Raw genomic sequence first — 27,617 nt, forward strand, 5'->3', positions numbered from 1 at the left:
ACACAAGATAAACAGCCAAATAAATCATAACAAAATATATAAAATAACAAATAAAATAAACAATATAAAATAGCATAATAAAATCGAACACAGAGGGCGGGCCAGATGTATGAGGTAAAATGTTAAAAGGTTAAAACCCTGGGCGAGATAGGAATAAAACTGCATTTATAAGAGGGGAGCCCAAAAGAGAGGAGCAATGGGATTTGGCCTTTATAGGGGACAAGGGACGGTGCTTTATTCTGAGGGCAACTGTAGGTGGACACAACCAAATGGGTTGAGTGGTCACTCTCTGAAGGCACATCAGAAGAGCCAAGTTTTTAGATCTTTCTTGAAAGCAGCTAGGGTAGGAGCTTGCCTGATCTCCCTAGGTAGTGAGTTCCAGAAGTGGGGGGCCACAGCAGAGAAGGCCCTCTCCCTCATTCCCTCAAGTTGAGCCTGTGAAAGAGGAAGGAGCGAAAGAAGGGCCTCTCCAGAGGATCAAAGCGATCGGGCAGGTTTGTGGAAGGGGATACGGTCACAAAGGTAGGTGGGTCCCAAACAGTTCAGGGATTTATAGGTGATGACCTGCACCTTGAATTTGGACAGGAAGATGAAGGGCAGGCAGTGGAGCTCCTTAAACAGGGGTGGGTTGAGCTTTCCCTGTAATTCGCCCCAGTTAGAAGTCTGGCTGCCAAGCGTTGGACCAATTGAAGTTTCCGTGCCATCTTCAAGGGAAGCCCCACACAGAGTGCATTGCAATAGTCCAATCTAGAGGTAGCTAATAGGGCTGGGTAACAACGGAAAAATTTGTTTCTAAACTCGTTTCGTTTTTAGGGGGTCCATTGCGTTTCATTTTTAAAAAGAATTCCAAATTTTTCTTTAAAAAAATTTCGTTATTTACGAAATTTCGTAAATTTCGAATTGATTCGTTAATGGCAGACGCGATTGCACAATACGCTAAAAAAACCTCCAAATGGGACAGGGGGAACTTCTGAAGCTTCCCTCTCCCTGTTGTTGACTGTTGGCGTGATAATTTATTTTTTTATCACTGATAAAACAAACAACAACTATAAAACTTGCACCAGACCTACGGAAATAATAACGAAATGATTTCGAAACAATTTCGAAACGATTTCGAAACGATTTCAAACCAATTACGAAACAATTACAAAATAAATTGAAAAATTCGTTTCGATTTTTAGTTGCTCCTGCATGGCTCAATATCGGATCGTAAGCTAATTTAAATACGAATCAATAACGAATAACGAAATTAACGAACGAAACCGCCCAGCCCTAATAGCTAAGGCATGGACCATCATGGTCAGCTCAGGCTTCACGAGCTAAGATTGCAGCTGGCACATGAGTTTTAATTGTGCAAATAAGAATGAGACCTTTAAGAGTAATCTGTGGTTTATTGATTTTGCCACACTGCTGAGACTGGAAAATCTGATCTCAACAATCTTAGTTCACTGCATAAGTTAAATTCCATTGCAGGATTTAATAAGTTACAGCACACATGCATTTATGGCTATGCAGAAATTCTGTTCAAAGGGACTCTATCTCAGTTAAGATGACTTTTTAGATGACTTAGATGAAGGGTTAGAAGGCATGATCATCAAGTTTGCAGACAACACCAAATTGGGAGGGATTTTTATACTTCAGAAGACAGGAGCAGAATTCAAAATGATCTTAACAGATTAGAGCAGGGGTCCCCAAACTAAGGCCCACGGGCCACTTCCGGCCCGCCAAGGGCACTTATCCGGCCCGCAGGGGAGGAGCGATCCCCCCACAGTGCCCCTTCCTTAGTGCTCCTCCCTTGGAAGGCTCACACTGCCCATCAGCCCGATGAGCAGCGTGAGCCAGCCAAGGGCAGCTGCTCTGCGCAGTCTACTCTTGTGTAAAACACCTCGCCAGTTGCTTTACGCAAGAGTAGGCCACGCACGCGATGCTGCTCCTCCTTTGGAAGGCTCACGCATTTTTTATTGATTTTTTAAAAAAAAAAACTATAGTCCGGCCCTCCAACTGTCTGAGGGATAGTGAACTGGCCCCCGGGTTAAAAAGTTTGAGGACCCCTGGATTAGAGAGATGGGCCAAAACTAACAAAATGAAGTTCAACAGTGACAAATGCAAGATACTCCACTTATGCACAAGTAATGAAATGCAAAGATACAGAATGGGGATGCCAGGCTCGACAGCAGTATGTGTGAAAAAGATCTTGGAGTCCTCGTGGACTCAATGTCATCTGCCAAAAATGTCATGCAGCGGCTAAAATGCCAATGGGATTTTGGCCTGCATCAATAGGAGTCTAGTGTCTAAATCCAGGGAAGTCATGCTACCCCTGTATTCTGCCTTGGTCAGACCACATCTGGAACACTGTGTCTAATTCTGGGCACTGCAATTGAAGGGAGATGTTGAGAAGTTGGAATGTGTCCAGAGGAGGGTGACTAAAACAATCAAGGGTCTGGAGAACAAGCCCTATGAAGAGTGGCTTAAAGTGCTGGGCATGTTTAGTCTGCAGAACAGAAGGCTGAGAGGAGGCATGGTGGGCATTATAAATATGTGAGAGGAAGTAATAAAGAGGAAGGACCAGGCTTGTTTTCTGCTGCCCTGGAGACTAGAATGCGGAACAATGGCTTCAAACTACAGGAAAGGAGATTCCACCTGAAAATTAGGAGGAACTTCCCAACTGTAAGAAGAGCTGTTCAACAATGGAACTCTCTGCCCTGGAGTGTGGAGGAGGCTCCTTCTTTGGAGGCTTTTAAACAGAGGCTGGATAGCCATCTGTCGGGGGTGCTTTGAATGCAATTTTCCTGCTTCTTGGCAGGGGGGTTGGACTGGATGGCCCACAAGTTCTTTCCCAACTCTATGATTCTATGATTCTATTTTGAACCAACCTTTCTTCTAGAACTGGAACACAAGGCAGATCACACCATGATTAAAAAAAAGACAATTCAAAACCAAATTAAATGATAATGTTAAAATACAATTATATAGATTATTCTATATTCTGTCACATATTTATCCCATTGCTGGACTGAGGGGTCCAGGGCTGAAACTAAGGAAATATATGTGACAGAGTTCCTCTCCAAGTTGGATTATAATGGAACAACTAAAGAAAAATAAAATAATAAGAACTTTTCAAATGACTTAATGGACTGCAATCTCATTTAGCATTTTATTTGACCTACATTTAATAAAGAAAAATAGCAAAAAGTACATCATATTAATATTTTATAATTTTTTCAAAGGTTTATTCAATAGCCTATGGGAAAAAATGATGAGGAAGAGAATTTTCAGAAAAGTACATTGAGCATTATTTCTGTTATGATTAAACATATTCAAAACTTTATAAAAGTATTTTATATAAAATGCTTGTAAATATTCCAAAATGTAACAAAATAGATCACAGTTCCTTAGTTGTTTAAATTATTGTTTTCTTTTAATAAGAAAAAAAGAGTTACATAGTAATTCGGCACATGTGATTAGTGTGATTCATGTTCTTTAAAAAGAGATCAGCAAGCCTACATATGTGTTGAAATGTTTTGATTTCTTGCATGACATCTTGGATCTAAGATGTGGTGTGCAATTTTCTCCTGCCCAATACAGGATGTCACCCACATATTATGGATAATTCATTTCAAACATACTAATTCACCCATGTCTTGTACCAGTTTAGAAAGGAAAGGAGTAACCTGGCAGAGATCCCATCACAAACTGCAGATTTCGCCAATAAATGCACATAGTACTCTGATAAATATATTGCAAATCAGATGGTGCAGACACAGAGGTATATGAGCATTTACACAGAATTTAATCTTAAGCATAATTAGTGTGAAGATGCTTATTTTAATATATTATGATTTAAAATATTTTCTACTTTACTATAATTCCTACTTGGAAAAGGAATAATTAAGAGAATAGAAAACAATGAATTAAGATATCAGAGCTTCAGTTTTGGAAGTTGCTTCACTCCTGCCGTCTTTTTAATGGGTCCTTTCTTTGGGTCCAATATTCTTTGATTTCTTGGAATATTACATTTTCCTCTGAAATACAGAAAGCAGAGATAATTCAGACAAGTATTATGTGACTGGAGATTCTAAATGGAGATTGCATGGTAATCTCATACTGTCATCAAGATCTAAATCCAATTGGCTGTAACTACTGGGGCAGATCAACTGAATCAATTAAATGATAATGTTAAAATACAGTTATATAGTAAAGTAACCTACTGACTCAACTGGTCCACTCTAAATGGGAATAGCCACTGGATTTATGCTTAAATCTATAATAAAAAATGTTGTCATCTCAGTTAGAGATGCAAGTAGATGCATCTAAGTTTTGGAGGAGAATTAGTCTTTATTGAACCTCACTAAAAGCCAAAATGCCTAAACTTAGGCTTTAGTCTAGAGCAGTGGTTCCCAACCTTTTTTTGACCAGGGACCACTTTGACCAGAAACCACTCTGCAACATTAGTACCAAAATGGGTTTTGGTCAACTTTAGATTCGGTTTGGTTATTTGGGGTGCTGATTCAGAAAATTACATTGGATATACCATATCAGCTCTATTTTTTGATACAGAAAATATGCCATCCAGCAGTCGGCATCTGCTGACTCATAGAAAACCATATATCTAGAACTGGTGTGGTCTGTCCAATGGAATTTTTTGAATCAGCACCTCAAATAACCCCAGGAACAGCCTCAAAAATGAAGACGCCAAGGCGTCTCTGCTTCCAGGCGCCACATGGAACCGCTCCTCTCTGGGGGGTGAGGAGGAGAAGCAGCAGTCAGGAGGCTTGTTGTTGCACCTTTCATGGGTAGTCACCCTCCTGACATCCCCATTGCCTCTGCACTATAAGAGGGTTTCACGAGACCAGTTGTTCTCATTGCTAAGATGTAGTAACAGTGAGGCCGTGGACCATATTTTAGTTCTTGGGGACCGCAGGTTAGGAACCACTAGTATAGAGAGGCGACTGAAGAAGGCACCTCCCTTTTGAACTGTTTTGGAGATGTGGCCTCTTGATGGAAATTGTACTTGTGCTGGTAAAGTAATTTAATAAGTAAAATTAATTCCATTTATAAATGCCATAGTTTATCTCATAGGTGTGAGCATAATGTGAAATCAAACGCCATTCTCAAGTCAACTTCCAATGCTCTTCACCAGAATAGTTAAGGCAAGGAATACTGGGAGGTACAATCCCACAATATCTGGAGGGCCACAAGATTCTCACCCTTGATCTAGAAGCATATGCTCATTACAATCACTACCATTACAGTGCTTGCACTAGAATATTACATTGTGTTACATCATCCACTGGGTAAACAAATGCTCCTGACATTAATTTTCAAAATGTCTGTTTTTATTTAATGAAGCATTCATCAAAGCATGCTTCCTTCTGTGCTTGTTGCTTCTCAGATACTATTTCTGATCTGGGAGTTCCCGTCCATTATCTGTCCTGTATTTAACATCTGTTTCTTCTTATTTGCAAAAGGTCTTCTCAATTAATTTATTTGGGTCAATAGAAGCAGGTCTACATTTGTTGTTATGTAACTTTAAATCAACTCTGATTTACAGGATGGGTTTTCTTGGCTAGATTTATTCCAGGAGATTTCCCACTTCCTTATTCCTATTCGGGGATATATGGTGGGTTATACATTTATTATTATTATTATTATTATTATTATTATTATTATTATAAAATGGAGAGTGTGTGATTTGATAAGTTCATCTAGCATGATTCTGTGGCTAAGCAATTATTTCAGCCTTGGTCCAACATTTAAGCCATTCTGGCACCAAGGCATTTATGTTGCTGCCTAAAAATTATCTTTAGGCATACTAATAATTATTTCTTTCATAAAATGATTTAATCGGTCAATTATATTTAAAAGGCCTTAGATGTAGCAATATTCCATTTTATTCTTTTACTGACGTTTATTCTTTTACTGACGTGGCTTGTGATGACATCTAGATTTAACACCAATATTAAAAATCAATCTATCAATTATTTTATTTATAGTCTGCTTTTTTGCCATGTCTGGAACTCAAAGGAAAGTGATCACTTATGAATTATTCCAATATTAAAGCTCCACAGACATGTATATAATGATTTAACATTTAAATGATAAGCTATAGTATCTGAGCTATTTTTAGAGACATTAAAAGTGTTCTCCCCAGTAGTCAACTTTATAATAGTGAATTTATGTCTCACTTGTAGAGAGTAAATAATTACTTTGTCATTTAAATTAGTGACTGTATACTGGCATTCATTCTTATCCTGAGTCCAATGCTTACATTTCAATATGGTCTGATCCAAGGAGCCCATTCTATAATTAAGTCATACCTAACAAAACTTGGGCTGCTTGGTGCAATGTAATTAAAACTAGAAAACATTCTTCAACTAGGATCCCATTCCAGTTTTTTTTTTTTTTTGTACTAGGAGGTAAAATGTTTTAGTAATAATTATACTTGGTCCATTGAGTCTAAGCAAAATTGTTATTGCATATGTTTTATATTAGGGAAATTCCTCAATGTAAATATCTACATTGGGAAAGAAGCTGTATCAGACATTTACTTCTTTACAATTTTAGTGTAGCAGTTATTTATCCCAAACTCCATTTCTAAAGGCATGAATAGCAAAGATTAGAGCTAAATTCTAAGTGCCATATTTCTCCATCAGAATACATTCCTCCTGAAATGGTGATATGATAGTGTGGTTTTAGCATTGCTCCATATAGTCCACCTACATAATCGTGAAGCCAACAGGAAATCGAAGGTTACTTGGGAAGGCCAATAGCTCGAACACTGTTCCCATCCTAAATATCTCAGTGCCACCTTAGATCAAACACTAACATTTAGAAAACACTGTGCAAACACTAAGCACAAAGTAGCTGCATGCAATAACATTCTGCGGAAACTTACTAATAGCGCATGGGGTGCAGAACCCACAATTAATAAGAACATCAACCCTGGCCTTGGCTTACTGAACTGCTGAGTATGCCTGCCCTGTCTGGCATAAATCTGTCCATATGAATCACGTGAATATAGCACTAAATGAAAAATGTAGAATAATCACAGGATGTCTTAAACCTACACCTGTTGATAGACTTTATAAGCTAGCTGGCATTGATGTGTGATTCCCTGATGTGTGAAGGGAAGTTGCTGCCCACTGTGAGATAAATAAGGTTGAAAACTGTGAAAGCCACTCACAGTATGGTTATCAACCTCCTCCCAGTAGACATAAAGCAAGGAAAAGTTTCATGAGAACCACCACTCCTCTAAATGTTCCTCCAGCAATAGCAAAAATAACCCTATGGGCAGCAAAATCAAGCATTCCAACTGGATGGTCCCCCACAAGGGTCTTCCTCCAGGGGCAAATCAAGAATGGGCAACTTGGAAGTTCCTGAAGAGACTCAGAAGTGGTGTAGGGAGATCAAAAGACAACCTGGCAAAATGTCACTACCTAGAAGAATCCTCCACCTTCTGCGACTGTGGAGCAGAACGAACAACTCAGTATCTATATTCTTGCCCACAATGCCCTGCCTCATGCACAGAGGAAGAACTGTCTAAAGCTACAGACAATGTGATTGCTGTTGCCCATTTTTGGTCTAAAATTATTTAACTGCTTGTACTCCCTTTATTTTATCAGTTTTATACTTATTTATTTATGCAATACTTTTGGCACGAAATAAAAAGTATTGTTCCAGGATGGAAGCATTCAGAAGCTCTACTCCAGCCATGGTTGAAAATAGGGGCAGATAATCAGTGCCCTCCTAAATGCTGTTGGACTCCCATTTCCAATCACAGGCTAATTAATGGTGAGAACTAATGATAACAAGAGTTGTTTGACATCTGAGGAATCATGCTCTCCCTCCTCCATCCCTAGTTTATACTAGCTTTGCCAAATCTGGAGCTTCCAAGTGTTTTTGAACACAGCTCCTATCATCATTTATGATCATGTTGGATTGGGGTTGATGGGAGCTCAAGTCCAAAATATCTGGATGAGAAAGAGGGGGAAAAGAGTTTTCATTACTAAAGACAGTGGCTGTAAATTGTTAAAAGAAAAATCAAGAAAAGAATTGGCAGTAAGTACCAGTAAGTCTCTTTCCCCTTCCCCCTGAAACCAGCTGAATCTTTCTGTCTCTTCTAAGTGGTAACTCTGTAATTTTGAGAAGTTTCACCATAGCTTGATCACATAGTGCCACTGTTAACGATGATATAACATAGTTATCAGAATCCTAAAGTAGACAGGATACAAATCTTTTTTAAAAGGCAAGGTAAATAAATGTATAAAAGATATTCTTATAGGGGTCTTTACTAAAAGTATTTATTGTACAGTACTAGCATGATACATTTTATTGGAACTGCAGTTAGAATGTTAACCCAGGAATGTTATATAATCTGGGGATAACTGAGATATCAATTACTTCTTTAGAACAGACTGAAATCATTCTCGGTGGCTCTAATTAAAAATTCTCAGCAGGAAGTATTCTCTAGATTCAGTTTTCAGTTTTGTGCTCTTCCGTACAAAATTAAGGTAGCTGGCCAACCAGTCTGCTGTCTTCCTGGGAAGCTTGCTGCCTGCAAAAAAAATCTAGGCAGACAGGACTCATCAGCATATTGTATTCACTCCTGCTAAGAAGTTTTCCTGTGGATTTGTAGTTGCAGTTTCTTTCCTGAGAAAGCAACAAAATGAGTTCTGAGGAAGGACAGGAACATGGGGAAAGCTACTTGTTTGGAATACAGCTCCCATAATCCTTCAGCCAGTATGGCCAATTCATATATGGGGGGGAGGGCTTGGAATCCATGTGGTTTGGTTCCACAACCCCACACAGGTACCAAAAATGTGGGTGATTGAATTTCTATTAATGAAGTGATGAAGAGTAGTAACCAAGGTCAAGCCCTGGCCAACAGGCAAAGCATAAGAAGTGCATTATTTCTGCTTCCTTGCCTCCAGAGAACCATCTGGTTCCACAGCAGGGCCTCAAAGATGCTTCTCCTGGTGGGCTCCTTGGATTTCTCCATGCTCTTCTATATGTGCCTCATTATCTTCTTTGATGTCAGAAAAGCTTTTTTGCAACATTCAAGATATTCCTGCCTTTTGCCTCAAAAGTTGGAAAGCTCCTGAAATCAATGACTACATCTCATAATCGATTCCAACATGCATTGATGAACTTGGGCTTTATGTCATCTATAGCCTCTGCAATATAGCATCTGCTATAAAGCATGATGCTGCAGCCAGGTGTAACATCAAGTGCAGCACAAATCCTCCAAAAGGTGAATGTAAATCATTTTAATGCACTTGCTCAAGTGGCGGCAGTAGTAATGTAGTGTTAGACAGCAGTAATATCACTTCCATGTTCTTGTTAGTGAAGCAGAAAGATTGGGGATGGTCAGGAGTATTGCCATTCCAAGATCATCATGAAGCATGACTTCTTATTGCGCTGTCAGAACATGGGCAGGCAATTTTTGTCTTTGTTCTCAAGGGTTCCAAGATTTACTTTGGAGACAAGGTCTGGCTTGATCATATAAACTGCTGCATTGCCACAAACTAGAATAAGATGATCTTTCTAGGCCCTAAAACCAGACCCTGCTTGGCATTCTTATGGATGTAGGTACATTTGTGCATACCTTCTTCTAGAGCAAACACGCTTCATCATAATTGAAAACTTACTCTAGAACAGTGGTTCCCAACCTTTGGTCCTCCAGATGTTTTGGACTTCAACTCCCAGAAATCCCTCCAATTTATCAGCTCTTGGGGTTGTGGGACCTGATCTCCAAAACACCTGGAGGACTAAAGGTTGGGAACCACTACTCTAGAAGATAATATTTCTCTTCTTAGAGCTTTTTGAACTCTTCTTGGCACTGGCTGATGTCAATTCTCCTGTGACATTTCAGTTCTTGAAGCTGAAGAACTTTACACAGATAGCCAGCCATCACTTAATAGCCTTAAAACTTCTTCAATCTTGCTCTATTAAACCCCCTCAGAGTAATACTTCCAGAGGCTAAGTGCTTTGGGCACATAATGTTGCCACCAACAGAGATATGTTTCTGTGACATGTCCTATATCCAGATAGTTAATGCTTTCATGACTTTAAAAGCACTTTATCATAAACCAGAGAGACCAATTTCTGCTGTTGTGGATTCAGCACTAAGACATCCACAAATTTCAATATCTTTCTTCTTTACTGTGCAAATGCTGAATTTGTTGTTGTTTATTATCTTTATTTGCCATATTTATACTCCACCCTTCTCACTCCAAAGGGGGCTCAGAGCAGCTCACATTCAATGCCATACAAACATACATTCAGCAAGTAAACATATACATTAAAACCAACCATTTACAACATCTCAAATATTAAAAACCAATTAATTAGAACCACATAGTCCAGGCCATTCCAGTTGTCATTGCACTGTGCTTTTGAACCCCGGACTATGCCTTGGATATCGGATCTGGACTTGTGGTAAACTTCTGTGTATTTAGACCTATTGGAATGGATATTGGCTTGCTTGCTCCTGTGCCTTCTGTGTGAAATCCTGGACTGCCTCTGACTACTCTTAGGAGGAAGGCTGCAGACCATTGACAGTTAAAAGTATGTTAAATAACGTTATAAGCTCTAAGGCAAAGTATAGTTTGGAGCTTAAAGCATTGAAGGTCAAATGTTCCAATGTTCTTTCAATCTGAACCTAAAAGACTAATTTGAACCCATTTTGAGGAGACCACCTTAGGACAGTCCTCTTTGAAAATTCAAGCTAGGACACAAAACACAATCCTGGCTCCACTATCATTTGAGCCATTCAGTTAGGACATCAGTTAGGTGATCCTTCCATAGACCGAGGATGATGGTCCTCCAAGTGTAGTGTCTTGGTGGTGGGTCCGTTGTTGTTTGGTTTTAGCTTTCAGTCTGCTGAGGTTAAATAGCTTGCCATCCATCTGATAGATGGTTTCCACTCCTGTGGGAAGCTTCCCATCAATAAGATGAAGTATCATAGCGATGAAGATAGAAAATAAGGTTGGGACAATAACACATTCCTGTTTGACACATGATTCCACCTTAAATGGGTCACTTTGGGAGCCATTGCTGTCCAAGACTGTTGCCATCATGTCATCGTGGAGGAGTCATGGAATGTTCACGAATTTGTCAAGGCATCTGATTTTTTGGAGGATGGTCCAGAGAGCACTGCAATTCACTGTGTCAAATGCCTTTGCAAGGTCAATGAATGCCATGTACAGAGGTTGATTTTGTTCCCTGCATTGTATTTAGAGCTTGTCATGCAGTGAAGATCATGTCCACTGTTCCTCTGGAGCCATTAAGAACCTGTTCTTTTTAAAAGTGGCCATAGATTTGATTTAAGAGCTTTTCTATGTACAAAGGTGTTTTATGTATAAACAATTGTACTATCAAAGACTGCATTCCAGAAGATCTTCCAAAGAAACAATATTTTTTTAAAAAATAAAATATCAAGACATAACGTGTCCGTTAGATTAATCTATACATATTTTGGCTTCTATATAGTAAATTTTGTTTAAAGAATAAAAAGCAAAGCAAATTAAGCAAACCTTTAATTTGCGATCTGCCAAGCGATGAATATTATGAAAATGAGGCAGGTTTTGTTTATCATCATTTTGTTTAAATAAAGGGATACATTAATCCAGCTCTATGGCAATTTTAATTGCAATTATTACTTGTTTTCTGCATTTAAGCTTGGCACAAATACACGACACTTCAGAACAATTTTGTACTCTTGACTCCTCAAACATATTGGTGCTTGATTCATTATGAACATTTAATAACATGGAAAGGTTTCTATAGAACCTGTATAATTAAAATACTGAGGTTGACTTTTAACAAATCTATCCGAAGCCATTAGGAAGTGGCATACTGCCATCTTAAAATTATCCACCTTATTAAAAAAAAGAGTGGTACCATCTCTGAAATATTAAAGTTCGGAGAGAAATTGTTGCTCAAATGTCTTGTGCTGAAGAGGGAGGACTGGGGGAACAGAGGGAGAGTTGATATTAGGAAGAAAATTAATTTTTAAAAAGACTATTATACTAGGGATATTATCCATTACCCATGACTATTTAACTAGATCTGCAAATACAAGTATATTCCTAGCTTCCACTTAAAGTTAAATTAACATTAAAAAAAATCAGGATATAGAAAATTATAGCTAATTTCACAACTGTTACGGAGTTAAATATCTTCTCAGCTGACCAAAAGGCACTAGATCAGGTATGGGCAAACCCAGGCCTGGGGGCCAGATGTAGCCCCTTGGGCTCTTTTCTCAGGCCCTCCTTTCTCTCACCATTCTATCCTTCCTTCCTTCTCTCTTTCCTTACTCATTCCCTCCCTCTTTCTCCTTCCCTCCCTCTTTCTCCTTCCATTCCACCCTTTCATCCTTCCTTCCTCCTCTCTTTCCTTCCTCCCCTCCCTCTTTCTTCCTCCCTCCTTCCTTCCCTTCCACCCTTTCGTCCTTCCTTCCCTTTCTCCCTCTTCCTCCCTCCTTCCATTCCCTTTTACTCTTTCATCCTTCCCTCCATTTTGTCTTTATTTATTTATTTATTTATTTACTTACAGTATTATTCTGCCCTTCTCACCCCACAGGGGACTCAGGATGGATTTCAATGTACATATACATGGCAAACATTCAATGCCATAGACACGCAACATATATAGACAGACACACAGAGGCTATTTAACATTCCAGATTTTTCATGAGGCTACTCTGGCCAGCAGGGGAGCTGTTGCTTCACCGTCCATTTATGACACTGATTAAGTACTCTTTCATTCTTCCTTCCCTTCCTCCTTTTCGTCCTTCCTTTCTCTCTCTCGCAATTCCCTTCTACCCTTTCATCCTTCCCTTCATTTTGTCTTTCCTTCCTCCTCTTTCCTTCCTCCTTCCCTTCCTCTTTCTCCTTCCATCCTTCCCTTCCTCCCTTTTGTCCTTCCTTCTCTCTTTCCTTCCTCCTCCTCTTTCTTCCTTCCATCACCGGGCAGCCAGTCCTCCTAGCAGGGAGTGCTAGTATGCAGCCTCCAAGTGAGAAAGCTTGCCCATGCCCATACTAGATCCTATCTGATCTTGAAAGCTAAGCAGAGTCAGCCCTCATTGCTGTTATTATTATTTGCTTCATTTTTACCCCACCTTTCCCCCCAAGAGGACTCAAGGCAGCTTACAATCATAGACTTTGATCAATTTTAAACAAAGCAAATACATTTTTTAAAAAAAATTAAATAGTACTGAGTGCCCATTAAAAATACAATTTAAACAAAATAAATACAATTTAAATGCATTATTGCTATCACTTGAATGGAAGACTGCCAGTAAATATCAGATGCTGTGGGCAATATTTGAGAGAAAGGAACTGGCAGAGCCACCCCTAAGTATTCCATGCCTAAAAGAATCCTATGCACAGGGATGTCACAAGTCAAATTGAAGACATAAATACACCTACACGCCTAAGTATTGTTTTTCAGGAGCTCAAAAAGATTGGGCATGATCTGTGTACTTAGGTGAGATGGTTGCAAGAAGAGTATAGACTATTAAAATATATAATACTTACTGTGACACTACAATAATAGCACAGCATAACAATAACTAAAGGTTGATAAATATAAAATCCATACAAACCCACTGCAGTGGGTAAAACATCTTCTGTAAGTTTAGAGATTTCTAATTGGTGTTCCAATCAGATCAGGGGAAACAGACGCAATCAGCCCCATCTTCACGATTGGAATATTCAAATATCCTCCAAAGCAAAATGAACCCACAACATATGAAAGTGCCTGCCAACTGTTCTGGGTACATTTGAAACTAATAGCTGGGTTCTGATACCAAGAAAGTTTATAGATATGGTTTAATGTTGCAGCTATAGCTCTAAAGACACACACAGAATCAGACTGTGGTTTAGACAAGAAAATATACATTGCTCCAAGAGTGGTTTGGGATCTTTCCCTTGTTCAGTCATTCAACTGCCTGAAAAGGGAGCAATCAGTAGCAATCAGCCTGAACTATATTATATAACATTGTGGGTTTTTAAAAATGGTACATCTCAACAAATGCTGCAGTAAACTTCAAAAGATGGGCTAGATTTGTTTTTAAGAGACAGAGTGAAGAATGCTATGTACTGGTCTGGATGAGGGCAAACAAATTGAAACAAGACAGAGGTACTCCTGGTCAGTCAGAAGGTAGATCAGGGAATAGGGATTCACACTGTGCTGGATGGGGTCACACTACCCTCAAGACACAGGTCTGCAGTTTGTGGGTCCTTCTGGAATCAGCATTCAACCTGAAGGCCCAGGTATCTGCGGTAGCTGGGGGGGGGGGGGTCTTTGTACAATTAAAACTTGTGTGTCAACTGTGCCCATTCCTTGAGAAGCCCATTCCAGATCTGGCCAGTGTGGTACATGCCTTAGTTACATTCCTGCTGGATTACTCTAATGTACTCAACGTGGGGCTGCCTCTGAAGAGTGCTCAGAAACTTCCACTGGTCCAAAGAGCTGCAGCCAGGTTGCTCATTGGGGCTGGATACAAGGAGCAGACAACCCCTGTTTTGCAGCAGCTCCACTGGCTGCCAGTCTGTTTCTGGGCACAACTCAAAGTGCTGATTATGACCTTTAAAGCCCTAGATGGTTCAGGTCCTGGCTGACTGCATCCCCTTATATTAACCTGCCCAGACCCTGAGATCTTCAGGAGAGGCCCTTCTCTCAGTCTCACCTCCATCTTAAGCATGGTTGGTGGGAAAGAGAGAGAGGGCTTTGCTTTTCGGTGGCTGTCCTGCGACTCTGGAACTCCCTGTCCAAGGAAGCCAGAATGGCCCCTTCCCTGCTGTCCTTCAGGTGGCAGGTTAAAACCTTTCTATTCTGGCAGGCTTTTAAAGAAGGTTTTAAAGATCTATTCAGGGGATACTGCGCTTTTATATGTTTATATGGATTTAACCTGAATTGTTTTTAAAACTAATGATGTTTGATACTGTTTGAAAATTTGTATATTTTAAATTGTATTGTAATGCTTTTGATGTTAGCCACTTTGAGTCTCCTTATGGGGAGAATAAGCAGAATATAAATAAACATCCAAAGTGTAATCCAGTTCAACAGCCAGCAGAGTGTCTGCTGTGGACTCATCTTGTTGTGTTTCAAATAATAATAATAATAATAATAATAATAATAATAATAATAATAATAATACTGTACTTCAGGAGCTGGTTTTCCCTCTTCGTATCTGCTGCCTCCATTTTCTGCCTCTCGAATGGTTTCAGGGATCTTGATATCTGTAGAAATAAGCACATGGTATTTCCTAAATCTACAAGAGCTTTGAATATTGTTTGAAGAAAAATACCTCCCAGACATTGAATAACTAATGTCTTACAATTTCATTTGTGTGTGTGTGTATAATTATGGTTAAAATATGAAAAGGGCCCTCAATCTCCCAAAGTATATTTCAAACATCATGAGTAAACACTATTCTTGAGTCCCAATTTTGGGAGGAAAGTGAGTTATTAAATACATGAAAATAACAAATCAATAAATGTATTCCACACTGGGCATGCGTATTCAGGAGCAGAGTAGCAAAGTGCTTTAGGCCAAATGTCTTCACTGTGTCTGGTTGTGATCCCGTTGTGCCAGTCAGCTTTCGTACGATGTTATTTCAATCACTCACTTTTTGCCTGATAATCAAGAAGTGCTTCTTATAAGTCAGACCCTGCACTAGATGAGAATAGGGAATACATATTTTTGTTGTAGAACTGTATGGGTATGCCTTTATATTGGACATCCACTTCAGCTGACTTGCAAAGTAAAGTGCTTGCTCCAACATTGTTCTCTGGTGGTTATTTAGCATGTTGGAAAATCATTTGTGACAAGCATGGAAAGGCTTGGCTACTGTGGGGGCTCAACTGATGAATTTTGTGGCAGTTTTGAATCACACGTGAACACTATTTTTTGTTCAGTGGGGATCTGGAGCTTGAGTGTTTTCAGGGGGCATAAAATTTGGCCCTGTACATTGTTTGAAGCTTGTAGGTTACATTTTCCCTATCTCTGACCTACAGAAAATTAGCGTGTTTAAATTACAATGTGCCACTGAGTGAAAATACTTTCCCAACATATAGATGTTTCTGTCCTTCCTTTTTACTCCTTATTTAGCACAGTGTATGCCACTCTTGCCCATCCTGTTGTCCTCCCAAATATGGCATGCTAGAAGATGGTGACAGGGGTCCAACATATCTGGGGCAACAATTTGGAGATAGCTGGCAGTGTTGGCCCCCATATCAATGGATTCTGCATTCACAGATTTTAAAAAATCCCAAAAGCAAATTTTATATAAAGGATGCAATTTTGCTATTCCATTGTGATTTTGGTATCCACAGAAGTTCTGCAACCAAACCCTAGCAGATACCAAGGGCCTGCTGTATTGGGAGTGACTGATATTGTGTACACCACAACATGTAAAGACATCCATATCAACAAGCCTACATGATGCCTTTGGCAATGCATCACGTTGCAAAAAAAACCAGAGATAATTACCCATGCAGAGCCCTTCTCCTGCTGGTGATATACTTGGAAACATTACTAATTGCCACCTTCCTATTTCTCTGCACTGGGAGACAATGAAGTGAATGAGAGTTGTTTGTTTGCAGAAGGCAAAGTATCATGACAAGCTCCTGCTTTTTTACACTATTCAAAGAATAGGCTCCTTAAAACAATATAAGGAACTGGAAAAATATCTTTCTTAAAATATACATTACAGACTCTATTTATTTGGCTATTATTCAGAACATTACTGGCTGATTCAAATAACAGAATGTTTTATTTGTCACAATACTTCCCACTGAGCTGTAGTCCTGTAATTTGGCACATGCAGGGCCCCCAAAAGAGCTCCAATTACAAGAGCATCTGAAAACTGATATCTACATTTCTTGCACACAAGGAGGGAAGTGTATTTTCAGGTTCTTTCAGAATATTCAGAAAATTGGAAGTTGGCACATCAAATAGTGGAAATCATTCTGATTATTTTTTTAAAAAATGAGAAAATTGATGCTTTTAATCTGACAAGCCAAATGTAGCGGATGGTTTCTCTAATACTAAAAGGCAACAACTCAGAACAAAGCGAATAGGGTTTGGATTAGTGGATGGGACAGGTCCATACCAAGAAGCCCGTGTCTATGCTTGCAGAGCACAAGCTTGATTTATGCAGATGTAGAACAGTAGCCTCCTATCTCCATTGGGGTTTGGTTCCAGGATCTGCCATTGCTACAAAAAAAGTATGGATGTTGAAGTCTCATTATACACAATGGTGCAGTAAAATGGTGTCCCTTTTATAAAATGGCAATATTAAGGTTTGCTTTTCAGGATACGGAGGACTGATTCTATACTTATAAGGTAAGGGATATATAGATATATATCTGTGTAAAGTCAAACAAAGAGTATTTAACGGGAGGCCCTGAATATTTTTCAGTAAATCACAGACAAAAATCTACTGCTGCAAAACACTAGATGTATCCACTACAACAGCTGCCTTTTGAAAAGTCCATCAAAATATGTCCCTGAATCTTTATTAAGGATTCATATGACTACCTATAAGTTTCTGATCCAGACCAAATTCAAAAAAACTGGTTTGGACTTTGGCACTGCAATCCTAGACACATTTTCTTTAAAAAATATATGCTTTACTGGAAATAAATAACAAGGCACATCTCTAAGTAAACATGCTCTGTTAAATGTCCTAAAGACCTCAGTATGTATCAATATCCAAACTATCTGTTAACTGAGATTACCCCCAAAAGCCCTTCTCTATAAGGGCTATAAACTGATTAAATAAATATGTTCTCATGCATACTATTCTCATTTCTGCAGTCTGTTCTGAAAGTATTTGGTGAAAGATTGGAAGATAGATCTTGTGCATCAAAGGGCATCAGAGGTCATCCAAGGGCATACTGAAATACTTTAAGGAAGTATTTGAGATGATGGCCCCCTGGTGGCGCAGTGGGTTAAACCGCTGAGCTGATGAACTTGATGACCGAAAGGTTGGTGGTTCGAATGCGGAGTGACCCTCCACTGTTAGGCCCAGCTTCTATCAATCTAGCAGTTCAAAAACATGCAAGTGTAAGTTGATCAATAGGTAGCACTTCTGCAGAAAGGTAATGGCACTCTGTGCAGTCATACCAGCCACATGATCTTGGAGGTGTCTATGGCTCTTCGGCTTAGAAATGGAGATGAGCACTACCCTCCAGAGTCAGACACGACAAGACTTAATGTCAGAGAAAATCTTAACTTTTATTTGTTTGAAATGAAGATGGAACTTGGAAATAAAAAAATTACAAGTAACTGTTAGATGTAGTCAGTTTGTGAAGTAATTTGCTTTTGTAAAGAAGGCATAGTGGGCCTTGAGCTTGGTTCCATAACCCATGGGTGCCCAATGCCATGACATATAACAGTGAAGTAAAATGGTGTCCCTTATTTAAAATGGCAAAATCAATGTTTACTGTTGGATGTATTTTATTTTATGTTCTCAAATCCTGGATGGTTAAATCTGTGAATACAGGATCCATGGCTGTGGAGTCAGAACTGTAAAACAAAGTTACATTTCAAAAGAAACATGAATGGGAATTAAGTTGCATCATTGGTGAATTGCATGTTGCAAGTTGCTTCCCCTGCCTCAGGGGAGTGTGCTCGCTCTACCAATGTTTAACATTTACACAAATGATCAGCCACTGCCAGAAGGGACAGAGAATTTCATCTATGCTGATGATTGCACCATCACTGCTCAAGCAGGGAGCTTTGAAATGGTTGAACAGAAGCTCTCTGAAGCTTTAGGTGCTCTTACTGGCTATTATGGAAAAACCAGCTGATTCCTAATCCATCTAAAATGCAGATGTGTACTTTTCACCTTAAGAACAGACAAGAATCTCGAACTCTGAGGATTACCTGAAAAGGAATCCCACTGGAGCATTGCAACACATAAAATACCTGGGAGTTACCCTGGACAGTGCTCTGATGTACAAGAAACACTGCTTGACTATCAAGCAAAATGTGGGTGCTACAAATAACATTGTACGAAAGCTGACTGGCACAGCCTGGGGATCACAATCGGACGCAGTGAAGACATCTGCCCTTGCGCTTTGCTACTCTGCTGCTGAATATGCATGCCCAGTGTGGAATACATATCACCATGTTAAAACAGTGGATGTGGCTCTTAATGAGACATGTCGCATTATCACAGGACACCTACACCCCATACCACTGGAGAAATACTGTTTAGCTGGTATGGCAGCCAACAATGAGAAGATCAAGGCAGTGACATCTCTGACCCATCCTCTGTTTGGATATCAGCCAGCACACCAATGCCTTAAATCAAGAAACAGCAAGATTTACAGCGATACTCACAGGAACACCTCAGCAAGCGAGAGTCTCAAAGTGGCAGGCTAAAACCTGGAATCTCAATCCATGGCTGATACCAGGTGAGACACACACACACACACCCTGCCCTGGGCACACAGAAGACTGGGCGACTTGGAAGACTGCGCTCTGGCACTACAAGGTTCAGAGCCAATCTTCAGAAATGGGGCTACAAAGTGGAGTCTGTGACATACAAGTGTGGAGAGGAGCAAACCACAGACCACATACTATAATGCAGCCTAAGTCCTGCCACATGCACAATGGAGGACCTTCTAACAACAACACCAGAAGCACTCCAAGTGGCCAGCTTCTGGTCAAAGGACATTTAGTATAATGCCAAGTTTTTTTACTTTGTGTTTTTAAATACATTATAACTGTACCCTCAATTTGTTTCAGACACGATAAATACTGGTGAATTGAGAAATACTTTCTAACTATTGTTTCGAGCATTCAAGTTTTTTTTGCCACCAGGTCATCAATCTTAAAGTTGACATTTTAAAAGAAACAGAAATGAAAGATTAACGAACAAGGCATTGAGTAAGGAAGGATGATTCTTTTCTCATATTCTAACAAGCAAAACCAATGAATTATTTCTTGAACGCTCCAACAAATAACAGGGACAAATTACTTTCCAAGCGCTGACACAGACAGTAAAGAAAGACTGATTCATCCGTCTCTACCAGCTCCTCAGAGACAATGGTGCAGCCAAGAATGACAAAGAAAAAACACAAGATGTGAGAAAAGAAACTCATGAGTGAAAATCTTCTACATTATGGTGTTCCCAAAGGGATACAAAGCTTTAGCTGATTTTAATTGACCTAATCTACAGAAAACTCATTGTTATGTTATGTTATTTTACTGTGTATGATTTTGTTTTATTGTCTTTGTACTCATATGTTGTATGTATTTTACTGTGTTGTTATTGTGTTTTGGTTTTACTTTATTGTAATATGCTGTTGGGCTTGGCCTCATGTAAGCCGCCCCGAGTCCCCATTGGGGAGATGGTGATGGGGTATTAAATAAAGTGTATTATTATTATTATTAAAACCAGTCTGAGAGTATAACGAAAAGGAAGTCTTGTGCTACATTTAGTTAATTTCAGAAGAAGCTCTCATTGACTCTAGACTACTACTTCAGATGCAATACTGCATATGTCTGTAAATAATACTATATAACGTAACCCAAAAATGAGTCAGAATAATCAACGGGGTGTCAAGAGCAACAGCCTTGTAACAGCACTGATTTCACTATTAAGTCAACAAGGGCAAAAAGATGCCATGAATGATTAACATTCCTTTTTAGCATTCCAGCTGAGTCAGACGTAACTCTGCAAAGTTTTCTAACTTGAAGACAAATCAGCTTAAAACAAAGTAGAAGAGTCCACTGGGGAAAGAGTAGTGATTAGCTTAGGATAAAATGTTTTCTCATCAGGTGACAGAGGTTCTTGTACTTACTTGTGAAATCATTGTTAAGTACGCACGGCGTTCATCATTCACTTTATGATAAGCCTAAATAACAAAACAGTAAGAAGTTAGAAAAAAGAGCTATTGGAAAATTGGACAAAATGAAGAGGCCAGGATTGCTACAAACAAAAACCCTGCCCTACAGCCTTATTGTGTCCTTCTTACTATCACTGTAGGTAAAAACATATCAGATATCAGAGGAGGGAGACTGCAAATGTACTTGAGGTGATGGTTATGGCAAAATACAAACCTTTGCTTCTTGCTGTAGTCTGAGCTCATAATCTTTCAGTTGGTTCTGGAGATGTTTCTTCTCCTCTTCCAGTTTTTTGAGAAATTGATTTAATGAATCCTGGTTCAGAAACAAAACAAACAAAGGTTATATAGTTTCCTTGCTATGCCAGTAAACCAATAATGCATCATGAAACCAGAGCCTATGGTTGTGTGAGTTAAGTTCTGAACAACTGGGGTCACCGTTCTTCCTAGTCTTTACAAGGCTTCTACTGATTTGCCCACAGAGATGCTAAGAGGACAAAACAGGATGTATGTTACCATTGGGGTGTTGTGTGGTTTCCGGGCTGCATGGCCACGTTCTAGCAGCATTTTTTCCTGACGGTAGACCTGAATATGTGGCCGACATCTTCAGATGATCTTCTAAAGATTCGTAGAAGTTGCCAGCCACAGTTGCAGGTGAAACATCAGGAGAAAATACTGCTAAAGCACAGCCATGCAGCTTGGAAACCACACAACATTCCAGTAATTCTCGCCATGAAAGCCTTCAGCAATACATATATTACCATGCATTCAGAACTGTAAAATTTTAGTTTTTTAAAAGATTTTCCCCAGTTTCTTTTCTTGCCCTTACTGTTGGAAATGACAACATTCTTCAAGCTTTCTCTAGTAATGTTTATCTATGATCCTGTTGCTTACTGTTCCCTGTATGTATGTTCTAGTATGCAGCTCCCTTTACTCTATGGTTCCTGAGAAGGGACTACAGACCACATGATGACTATAGCAGACTATAGACTACTTCAGACTTCAGATCACACACTTGCTTGCTCTTTTGCTGTAAGAGATGTCCTGGCCAGATGGCACAGTGAATTATCTAAAACATATTTGAAACTGGACTGATAAGTTTTGTAACTGTGTATGCTGAACACATGAAGTTGTGAGTAAACCAAATATGTTATTTTTATCAAAATCTACTTCATTTTTGTCTCTTGAGTGTATGATATAAAACAAATTCTTTTATGGAAGAGTATATATATATATATTGAGCACTGAAAAACACTTCTAAAGCTCTGCTATTTTTATGCACTGGCAAAATCTCTATTTTCCTAACAGATCAGAAATAACAGGTTATTCAGTCTAACAACTGAAACAATTGCCTAGCATAATTGTATCTGGTTGTATACCACAAGAGAAGATTCTGCTCTAAAGGGTTTTTGGCTCTTCTCTGAAAGGTCATGCTTTTCTAAAAAGGCTATGATCTCCAAAAGGTGCTTTTCCAAAATGTTATGAATGCCATTTTCCAAAGCTTAGTTCTTAAAAAAAACATGGGAAGAATAGGAAACTATAGCTGGAATCCTGTTGGTGATATGAACACATGTTAAATGTTCCTTATATGTATGTATGTCTCTCTTTGGTGAGGGGACGTAGTGCTATTTTGTAGCCTTTTTGAATGACATCCAAAATTTCATCCAGGAGCCAAGCCCCAGAAAGAGTTCCTACTGCTAACGGGGGCAAAGAAGATGATGGCAAGACATTGAAGACAAGCAGTTCAGATTATGCATTTATGAGGGAAAGCAATAGGAGGATCATTCCTTCTGTAAGTACATTCCCTTTTCCTTTTCCTTCTGAGATGAGACAAGCCAGTTCATTTTCTCTTGTACCTCTTCAAGGATTTGACAGCTTCAGATGGAAGAAATTTTGGGTTGTGCACAAAGAGACATATGTGGGCAGAAGAACAGAGAGCTGTACAGGCAGAGCACAGTTTGATGGACAATCTGCTTGATATAGTAGAATCTCGCAATTATCTCTTTGCTATTTCAACAAGCTGAAGTGAGCTTTGAACTTACATACATCCCTCTTCTCTCTCATACAACTGGAGAAGGAGAGGATTGGAGACTTATACCTCTAAAGAAGTCACAGTTCCCTGTGACAACTAAACACAAGGAACCATGGGCTTAGACTATGGTTGAAAAACGAGACATATGTTTAAATGAAAACACCAGTTTAACCTTGTCTACTTCTCATTAGCTTAAACAAACCGAAATGAGTTTAAATGTTAAAAAGAACAGGAAACAAGATCCTACAGTTTCCTTGTGGACATGAAAAGGGAGAACTCAAATCAGAGGCTTGCTACAGATTACTTGTAAAATTGGAAACCAAAGCTGCCCGGTTACAGCTAAACAAAGTCCGTAAACCATAGAGTAAATAGGACACATTGTGCTTATATGTATATTCAGGGCCACTAGTGAACTGACATTTATTCAACAGGAGTTCTGTAGTTTCTTTAGGAGAAGTGAAGAGGACTGATGTATTATTTACTTTTCCTTCTTTCCTGGTATTAAGGCACAAGATTCCCAAACATATATTAGAATCAGCATCTCTCCTCTCATAAAGAAATTGAACTGTTAGCTCTCAAATGCTTATCCACTGGCTGGGTGGATGGGATTGCATGAAACACATCAACTTTTGGCATTCCACTTTGCCACTAATCATATACCTAAGGTAAGGTAAAGGTAGTCCCCTGACATTAAGTCCAGTCATGTCTGACTCTGGGGTGTGGTGCTCATCTCCATTTCTAAGCCGAAGAGCCAGCGTTGTCCGTAGACACTTCCAAGGTCATGTGGCTGGCATGACTGCATGGAGCGCCGTTACCTTCCCGACGGAGTGGTACCTATTGATCTACTCACATTTGCATGTTTTCGAACTCCTAGGTTGGCAGAAGCTAGGGCTGACAGCGGAAGCTCACGCCGCTCCCCGGAATCGAACCTGCAACCTTTCGATCAACAAGCTCAGCAGCTCAGTGCTTTAACCCACTGCGCCACCGGGGGCTCCAATCATATACCTATATCCCATTAAAGATCTCCCCAAATCAGTCTTTCTTAATCTTAGTTCCTTATATGTCATGTTTGGTTGCAACTCTTATAATCCTTGATACTCGCCACACTAACTTGGATGATAACAACTGTAGTACAACATGTTGACATTTAAGACGGGGCAAAGCAGCACTAAAATTGTCAAAAGGGATACCTATCACTTCTGTCTTCAAAATTCAACCACAGGCACAGAAATGAAGCTTGGCATGCAACACAAAGAGCAAAAGAGGAAATTTAATAATAATAATAATAATAATAATAATAATAATAATAACTGAGTATTCTAAAGCCTTTGGCTGTGTGGATCATAATAAATTGTGGCAAGTTCTTGGTGGCATGGGCATACCAAATCACCTTGTCTCTCTTCTGAGGAATCTGTATAAGGATCAAGTAGCAACAGTAAGAACTGACCATGGAACAACAGACTAGTTCAAAATTGGGAAAGGCGTACAGCAGGGTTGTATACTCTCACCCAACCTATTCAATTTGTATGCAGAACACATCATGCAACGTGTGGGGCTTGATGAATGCATGGCTGAGGTAAAAACTGCTGGAAGAAACATTAGCAACCTTAGATATGCAGATGATACCACTTTGATGGCCGAAAGCAAGGAGGAGCTGAGGAGTTTTCTAATCAAGGTGAAAAAAGAAAGTGCAAAAGCTGGGTTGCAGCTAAACATAAAAAAAACCCAAAGATTATGGCAACAAGAATGGTTGATAACTGGCAAATAGAGGGAGAAAACGTGGAGGCAGTGACAGACTTTGTATTTCTAGGTGCAACGATTACTGCAGACGCAGACTGCGGCCAGGAAATCAGAAGACGCTTACTTCTTGGGAAGAGAGCAATGACCAATCTAAATAAAATAGTAAAGAGTAGAGCCATCACATTGGTAACGAAGATCCGCATAGTATGATGAATGGATGGCATCCTTGAAGTGACCTGCTTGACCTTGAAGGAGCTGGGGGTGGTGACGGCCGACAGGGAGATCTGGTGTGGGCTGGTTCATGAGATCACAAAGAGTCAGAAGCGACTGAACGAATGAACAACAACAGCAACAACAACAACAATTCATGCCCCACCTCCTCTCCAAACAGAAGTTGGGGTGGCTTACAGAAAATAAGTCACAAAACAAGACTGAAATAAAAATAGAAATAATATATATACAACAATATTAAAACATAGCAAGCTAAAAATAACAATAACATAATAATAATAAAATATATTTTAAAAATTGTTGCTGGATAATATTGTACACCATGGTGAAAACCAGTTCCACCCAATTTACCATCATGATAAGATATAATTAATCATTTGCGAACACCTGCTTCCACATCCATGTTTTCAATTCTTTCCTAAAGGTGGCTAAGAGGGGGCCTGTCTAATTTCTTTGGAAAGAGCATTCCAGAGCCGAGGGGCCACCACCAAGAATGCCTTCTCCCTCATTCCCACCAGCCACACTTGTGAGAGTGGTGGGACCATCAGGAGGGCCTCCCTGGAGGACCTTAAGGCCCAAATGGGTTCATAGGGGGAGATGCAGTCACACAAATAGGCTGAACTATTTAAGTAGATTACTTTTTCAGGAGGCTTTCAATTGATGTCAGTATTTTAAAATGACAACAATGAAATGTCAAAAATATGTGAGGCAACAATGGACATTACCACAATACGTAGAAACAGATGAGAATTAGTTTCCACAGAAATTAAATCCTACACATGCCTACTAAGAAATAAACCTTGCGGAGTTCGCTTGGCATTCCTGGCATTCCCTTCCTGCATCACACATTTAGTTGGCAACAAGCACAATTTACTAACATGCAGAAGATTTTCATTATAACTCTCTCCCTCTGAAAGCATTTTAGTAGATTCACAAATTCCTTAGAAATTGAAGTCAGATACACTGTGGGTTAAACGGCATGGTCGCAGAAAGCAAGCAGTACATAGTGGGAAGAGCCATTTGGATATGTTCATTAAAACCATGTCATGCCAGAAGAGCGATATGTCTGTTTTTGAGCTTTCCTAGAAAGGGCTGTTTTAATACCCAGAAACTAGAGTGTACAGTGAAGTGAGCAAAGGTGACACATTCACAAAAAGACACTGGCATGCCTCAAGAAATCCCCGCTGATTCTAAAGTCAAAAACTGACAACAGGGGCATGGATTTCCAGGAAGTTCTCCCATGACTGGGTCACTCACTGTTCGCTCTTCTGTGGTTAGAAAGTGGCAGGCAGCATGACAATATAAAAAGCTACTTTTTCTTCATACAGTAAATCACATACACCCCTTCGCTACAGATTCCCTCTCAAATGAACTAGAATACTGCCTCTGATGAATACTTCATGTGCCTAGAAGAGTGGCAGCTTTAAGCTGGATAAATGGAAATAATTGTACAGATACATAATGCATAGCTAAGGTTAATAAATACCTGTCCTCATATTGGTGTGTCCACCTGCTTTCATCATCTGACAATAATTTCATTATGGGGTGAAGTAGGTAACAGACTTCTTTGGTTGTCTTGCTATCTCTACAGAGGTATGCCGGATTGGAAGCTACTTTCATATTCCCCAAGCGTTTAAAGAAATTTGCTGTATGCTTTGAGCATTTCAGATTTTTGTGCGCTTGTTCACTAGTTTCAGATACTATTCTATCAATCTTTATTACACTTTGTTGTGCTCCACTGTTGTTTTCCTATCACAAATTGCCCTGGAACTGGTGGTACAAGAACATCTCTGGATTGAATTACCATTGATACAAAGCAACCATTGTCATAAACTGTTTTGGTAACAGTCAGCATCAAGGTATTTTGCAGAGATCACAGACAGATCAATGTTTGCCAAGGAATTAGAATTACTGTGGTTAGTTTTTCAGAGAAAGAAACACTGGCTGGAGTCTGCTGGTTTGTGTAACCTACAGTTTTGCTTCTTTAAAGTCCCCTAAAGCTGACTTACTGGTAAGCAGCTGCTGCCATCAGCAGGGGTCTGTTCCCTTGTTGATTTGGAAACAGCTGCCTCAGTTTCCCAGCACAGGGGGATTTGTGACAAGGGGCTTTTTTGTCTATCATGCTAGAGACTGCTCATGAAAGGGAGTGAGAATGCCATACAGCTGCAATTGACAGAAGAACAGACACCTGTCAATCCCAGCAGTTGCTTATTGGTATGCCAGAATTCATTACATAGCAACATCATTACAGTGCTACATAGGATGTAATGAGTGTATAAAATTCCTAATGGTTTTGAAAAAAATGGCATCTGTTCCATTATACCAACATTTATTGGACCGTTCTCACCTCTAGTTTTAATTCCTAAAGCCTGCTAAATACTTTAGACTAGTGTTTTTTTAAAAAAAAAACTAAAAAAAACAAAAAGAATTTTCCATACAAGATGCAGGAATCTGTCTTTCAAGCCACATTTGTCCATTTGTTTGTCAATTACTACACACGTACACCATCTGTTTTGATGCTAGGAACACATTTGGAACTTGGAAAGTTTGTGTTAAGAATTAATATGATGACATTCTGAAGCCACCCATGACTGAGCAAAAGCAGGATAATGTTGATACCCGGAGGTTAAATCCTGTGTACTTACATAGAATAATATGTTCTAGGCAGAAATATGGCTCCTTATGGTGATGGTTTTAGGTTTACTCCAAGAGGCACAGCCCAGTGGTGTCTTGAAGACCATTTTAAAAAT

At 39.4% G+C, this 27,617-nt stretch overlaps 1 protein-coding gene across 1 annotated transcript in view; it reads right to left on the reverse strand.

Moving 5' to 3' along the window:
• Window positions 1-3,436: 3,436 nt before the first annotated feature.
• The window catches only part of CCDC169 (coiled-coil domain containing 169), a 41,924-nt gene continuing 17,743 nt past the window's right edge, over window positions 3,437-27,617 (reverse strand). Inside the window, exons 5-8 of the mRNA XM_060766938.2 lie at window positions 21,082-21,180; window positions 20,823-20,876; window positions 15,169-15,245; window positions 3,437-4,022 (exon numbers count right to left, since the gene is read on the reverse strand). Coding sequence (XP_060622921.2) covers window positions 3,920-4,022; window positions 15,169-15,245; window positions 20,823-20,876; window positions 21,082-21,180 — 333 coding nt within the window. The 3' untranslated portion in view covers window positions 3,437-3,919. The remainder of the gene's footprint in view (window positions 4,023-15,168; window positions 15,246-20,822; window positions 20,877-21,081; window positions 21,181-27,617) is intronic.

Source organism: Anolis sagrei, chromosome 3 (genome assembly GCF_037176765.1).
Source record: "Anolis sagrei isolate rAnoSag1 chromosome 3, rAnoSag1.mat, whole genome shotgun sequence".
In the NCBI taxonomy this organism is placed as follows: Eukaryota; Metazoa; Chordata; class Lepidosauria; order Squamata; family Dactyloidae; genus Anolis; species Anolis sagrei.